The sequence below is a fragment of the Sphaeroforma arctica genome (genome assembly GCF_001186125.1).
Source record: "Sphaeroforma arctica JP610 unplaced genomic scaffold supercont1.587, whole genome shotgun sequence".
Classification (NCBI taxonomy): Eukaryota; class Ichthyosporea; order Ichthyophonida; genus Sphaeroforma; species Sphaeroforma arctica.
The window spans coordinates 51956-57955 of record NW_014039971.1 but is presented as its reverse complement, the minus strand read 5'-3'; the positions used below and the strand labels follow the sequence as shown (position 1 = coordinate 57955).

The 6000-nt window shown below is 43.1% G+C and overlaps 1 protein-coding gene across 1 annotated transcript in view; it reads left to right on the top strand.

The window, feature by feature from the left end:
• Positions 1 to 418: 418 nt before the first annotated feature.
• SARC_07418 (hypothetical protein) overlaps positions 419 to 6000 on the top strand; it is a gene marked incomplete at both ends in the record, with an annotated part of 29142 nt that continues 23560 nt past the window's right edge. The window contains 7 exons of the mRNA XM_014298649.1: positions 419 to 553; positions 1226 to 1331; positions 1587 to 1661; positions 2446 to 2563; positions 3287 to 3508; positions 4282 to 4350; positions 5637 to 5745. Coding sequence (XP_014154124.1) covers positions 419 to 553; positions 1226 to 1331; positions 1587 to 1661; positions 2446 to 2563; positions 3287 to 3508; positions 4282 to 4350; positions 5637 to 5745 — 834 coding nt within the window. The remainder of the gene's footprint in view (positions 554 to 1225; positions 1332 to 1586; positions 1662 to 2445; positions 2564 to 3286; positions 3509 to 4281; positions 4351 to 5636; positions 5746 to 6000) is intronic.

Below are 6000 nucleotides of genomic sequence, written 5' to 3'. Positions count from 1 at the left end.
ATATATATATGTATATATATTTACTATTGTACTATGTATATTTATAGGTTTACACGCACAATTTATTGTATACATATTTTAAGTGGATTATGTTTTGATTGTTGCGAACTGTGTGGTCGGTGATATGCACTCTTGGGTTAAATTCGGCTGGGGAAGTTGATCGGAAGCCATGTCAGGCTTCCCTACTTCTAGTACCAATTGTTTTGATTTCTTTCAATCTTTTCATATCAGTGTGAGCTTATATTATCCTCACTGTCTTCGTGTTTGCGTCAAATGACAATCACTTGATTCAAGAATTGTAAGTTTGCTCAAAGATTTGTGCTGGTTGGTGTAAATGTTTGTCCATTTTTCTGTCTGCTCGAGAGTCGGGATACCTGGGAAGTACTCACATTTCTTGTTGTCGTTTTGGAACTCATACAGGATGTTGGTGCGGAATCCATGTCACTGCCGGAACTGATCGAGGCCTATACGGGCGAGTTCCTTTTCTCTACACCGAGTACTCGCTGCTCGCTGCTGCACAAAATCATTGCAGCACTCTCTGATGCGGAGCAAAGTATGTGCATGCAGTTTTGGAGCGCTAAAAGTATGACTGATGGAGGGGCGACATCTTTAAATGATCAAGTTTTCAATAGATAATATTGTCCATGAAACACACGTACTTTGTGGTTTTTATATGCCTTTCCTCGGGTTGTTAATTAGCGCCTGACCTCAGTAAATCTTGTGTGCATTATGGTATCATTGCTCAGCCCAATATACCTCACTGCCATCATGTATGCAAATTGGAGTATCATCTTAGCGCCAAGAGTGGTCTCCGTTGTTGTCATACGTTGAATTACCATCCCACCACCATCCGTCCTAATGCATTGCGAGGCAATGCAGCCGTAATTAGGAGATCACGCATCATTGCAAGCGTCGTTTTGGACATCGTAAGCTAGTTATTGCAGCGTTTGTCATTATGGCATGATCAATGTGTGCGGGCATTGGCCGTATTGCATTACAGCACTTCTTGCATTGATACCACTCACTCGTCGCTGCTTTGTTCGCAAACAACATGAGACCGGACAGCGAGTGTCCTATAAATGCGATTCTAGGCCCTCGGGCACTCAACAGGGAACCAATTTGGAAGTGGTCGACACCACACCTGCTCGAGAGTTTCGCGAGGAACGCACGCACTTTTTCCATTCATTGGATACTCATGTGGCTTTCTTGGGTTTGCGGTTGACAGGTGAGGTTGACGAGTGCTTCAAGCCCCTGCTCGTGGGATTGGTCAAAACCCTACACCAGTATGCGGATAGAAGATCTCGCACTCTTGTCAACAAGGCCCTAGAAAGGCAAGTTCGTAGTTTATTGCCCTGGCGTTGACGGTCGGGTTGTGTGCCTGGAAGGGGCAGGTTGGAGTACGCGTGTGTCTGGCTGTGTTGCTGTCGCGATACTCTGTAGTTAGAATAATGATGGATGTGATGCATACCTTGGTTGAAGGATACTCTACTACCGCGCCATACATGCACAAATACCGTCAAATACTTACCGTTCACTATATTCTTATTTCACTAACGTATTGTTTTTGGCTCGTTGAAATTCGCCAGTTTGTGCACAGCTTCATCCGAGAATGCCGTCAAAACGTTTCCGGTGGTCATCACAAAACTGGCCGCTCGAAAAGGGTAAGTCTACCTGTGCTTTGGATCCTAAGCCCCGTAGTGGGTGCGTATAATCGCTTTGGAATAGCTCCTGCTGTTTCACAATTCCTTTCGGGCTGCGAGGCTGGCTACAGAGCTTAGTTGTTGCATATAGTTTAGCAAGTGTGGATGTTTATGTTAGCGTATAGGGTTATTTGAATTTTGGCAACGAATACGGCCGTCATCCGTCGCAACATCATGTTCCAGTTATTGCGCAAGGCATGTATGGTTGCGAAGCATGCATGTCTATAATGATGACTCATAGTTGCGTGTCTAGTCCTTTCAGCAGATACGTGTGATATATTTTCACCGTCCTGCAAGGATGGGTCTCGTTTGGTATGTGCATTGTGCATATTCCCGTAGTTACACGGGTATGCATTGTATATACGCTGTATAATTTTCAAATCACTTCATCAGTGATGGCAGACGCACCTTTCTAAGAGGAGTTGCGCACCGTCAATGTGCACGAGGCGGCATTCTTTACGAAGGATATCAAACTGTCTTCACAGAGTAACTTCCGTCCTTTGATATTAGTAGTAGTTTAGATGGTGTTTTGTCAGGTTGCCTGTGAATTCCATCTGTTTTAGTATCGCTTCATGTTCAAATTTACGGTTCGGAATGAATAGCATCTTGACAATCTTCAAACGCGGATACGAAGTTCTGTATTTGGTGCACGTTCTAAGCACTCATTTTACCTTTGTGCAAAAGAATGCACGAACTCAAATTCAGCGTTTCTTATATCAGAGTTTCAATCTAAATACATCTCCAGGTACAACGTATTGGCTATCAACACGCTTTTGAATTGGACGATGTCGTTCATATCTGCTGTTGGGGTGGAGTGTGTCCTTGCTAACCCTGATGTACTCAAATCATTGGCTCTGGCGCAGGTGGGTGTGTGACCCATTTATGTATATGTATATATTCATACACGCACACACACGCGCACACGCACACACACACATATATATATATATATAATTATACATATGGTATATATATGTATATATATATATAGATTGTTTTTCCGCACACACACACACGCATATATATATATATTGATAAGTTTGTTGTACATATATGTTGTTTTCTACACACACGCGCACACGTATAGACACACGCCACACAACATTCACACAGTTACACACACACAACCATTGGTTTGGATCTCCGTCTCCACACAGCACGTGAATAGGGTAGCAGCGAGCGCCCTCACTACCGTACCTGACACATCCCGTGCGATTGTTTCTATATGACTATATACTTTAATATTTCGGGAAGGTGTTGTTCACCGCGGAAGCACCCGCAAAAAAACGGCGTCAACCTATGATTCATCACAATTGAGAGCTGTGCGACGCGCTAGTGTTTATTTGTGTATAAGCAAGTGCGTGATAGGGTACTTATTGCGAAACGATCTCAGGGCAGAGTTCCAATCCAGACATCAAAATACACAACACAAAAATACACATTTGTTTATTCGCTCAGCGGCACGATACTTATTTATCTGCTATTGGCACTCATCGCTGGTATGTATGTATGTATTACCCAAACAAGTGGTATTCATTGTCGACTTCTTGTCTTGCCCGTGCAACCCTCGTGCCCTGCTTCACTAGGCCAAGCTAGTCAGCGCAGTATACGAAGTGGACAACCGTCGTGGCAACCAACGCTGTCGTGCTACCGTTGATGCGTTGTTGCACAAAGGCGGCCGTGCGTTGTGCGACAGCTATCTGTCTGTGCTGGAAGTGGCCCCCAGTGCCTATCCCGGAAAGCTCGCGGGTCTGATTGTGGACCATGCTAATAGATATGAGATGGAGGAGATTGTAGCTGAGCATATGGTGTGTAGTTGTTTGGGAGAGTTTGGACGCGCGTGCGTGTGTATGCGTGCGTGTATGATATGTATGCGGTAGAAGACGGTATTACGCTCATATTTAACAGTACGTAGACGTAGGAGATAGTAATCAATAGTAGTTTGAATTTCAGGATCAAGCACATTGCATGTGGCATATGTGATGGTTATATATATATATATCTATCTATCTATCTATCTATATATATATATATATATATTTATATATATATATATACAGATACATACATACATACATACATACATACATACTTATATATATATATACATATATATATATATATATATATATATATATATATATATATACATACATATACATATATACATATATACATACATACATACATACATATATATATATATATATATATATATATATATATATATATATATACTTGTAAATCGGTTCGTTAAAATGCTTTGAACGATGTTATCTGCAATAGTCCACGCACATTCGGATAGTCAGTAAGGTTTGTAAATATACATGAAGTATATGTACAAGTTGTTAGTCTCGGTTGCATGGCATGTAAGAGTTTCAGCATGTGATCATATGCCTCATTGCATGGTTATTAGTGTATTGACATATATGACCACACACGCACACACGCACCATTGTTGAGCGTTCATCCCGCGTCACACGCCGCCAGTACGGTTTCGCTTGGCTTGTACTAGGGGTAGTTGTTCATTTCTTTGTATCATCTTTTCTGATCCATCTTTATCGGATCTCGACCTCCACAGCCCAACTTGGTAAAGCTTTATCAAACCACTATTGTGAAGCAGAAGGTGTTGCCGCCCCTGCACGAATGCGTAAGTTGTTTAGGTCTCAGTGCTATTCGACGTTTTCACTTGTGGAGCCGTTGAGTTTTGTATTGGAACAACTGTGTGGAGTGTACTGTCTTTATTTCTCTTGGAGGTTGTTTTGAAACATTTGCGTGGAGCTAATTTCTCTTGGGGGTTGTTTCGAAACATTTGTGTGAAGCTAAGTTCTCTTGGGGGTTTTTTTTGAAACATCTGTGTGGAGTGTACTGTCTTTATTTCTCTTGGGGGTTGTTTTGAAACATTTGTGTGGAGTGTACTGTCTTTATTTCTCTTGGGGGTTGTTTTGAAACATCTGTGTGGAGTGTACTGTCTTTAGTACTCTTGGGGTTTGTATTGAAATATCTGCGTGGAGTGTACTGTCTTTGGCATTGAAGAGCGTTTGGGTTGTGCCCATTCTGATCCATCAGAAATGACAACAAATACACGTGAACGCGCTCGAGAAGGAGACCCGAGGTGTCTGCAACGCCGAGTTTCTTCGCTGTGTTGAATGCCAACGATGTTATATTCAGCGCAAGTTATATTAAGCTCGCATGCGCGTACTCGAAATCACAAAGTATCATATACAGCGCGATCTGTCACGTTAATCCAAGTACCGTGAGGCCAAGGGCGTCCTAACGTTGCAAGTCTGTATAGCTATATATCTCTGAGTGGTGAAAGTGCGAAACAAACGTGTGCGTGCTACTTGATGCGTGCACTGTATTGTACCCGTGTTTACTATCACGCTTGACCTGTTTCTCTAGGCGTTTATTATTAGCAAAACGCGCAACACACTACAGCCGGGTATGCTGCCAAAACAATAGGGACGTACACATGACCACGTCTCACAACTTTCGCCGGAATTGCATGCTTCTGTACAGTTATTCGTCACTGTAGTGTAGACTGTCATTCGTCTCTGTAGTGTGTTCCATGACCGCTGTGGGCGTTGCGCACGCGAGTGTGTAGTCGTACTACAAGACAAGATACCCGCAAAGGTTGTCTCCGAACACAGTTGTTATGAGATTGCACCAAGCACACTTCACGCGTGGTATTATGCTGTATACGTTTGGACAATCAAGACCCTTCTGGGCTTATAACTTAACATGAGATGGGGATGGGTCGACCACTTCAACACCTTCATTAGTGAGTAAGTACTGCGTTGCCTGGCATAGCGACATGTCACACAACGCAACAGTTCCACAGACCTTTCTGGGTACTTCATGAGAGGCTCTGTACTGCATCGAGTGATTGGATTGGATTGCACAGCTAATGCGCAACCCTTATACATATGTCTTCAGATGGGCTTTCGGGCGATTCTCAGTGCCATGCCAGCAGAGAGCTATGTCAAGGATATACTCCCTCCGACCATGAAGTCATTCCTGCGCAACTCTTCGGTGGGATCAGTGAGTAAGTACAGTGTGTGCCCCAGGAAGGCTGTTGCGAGGATGGCTGTAGTGTGAGTACACTGGCAGTAGAGTGTCTGTATGAAGTATGAGTACGTTGGCAGTAGAGTGTCTGTATGAAGTATGAGTACGTTGGCAGTAGAGTGTCTGAATGAAGTATGAGTACGTTGGCAGTAGAATGTCTGTATCAAGTATGAGTACGTTGGCAGTAGAATGTCTGTATCAAGTAAGAGTACGATGGCAGTAGAGTGTCTGAATG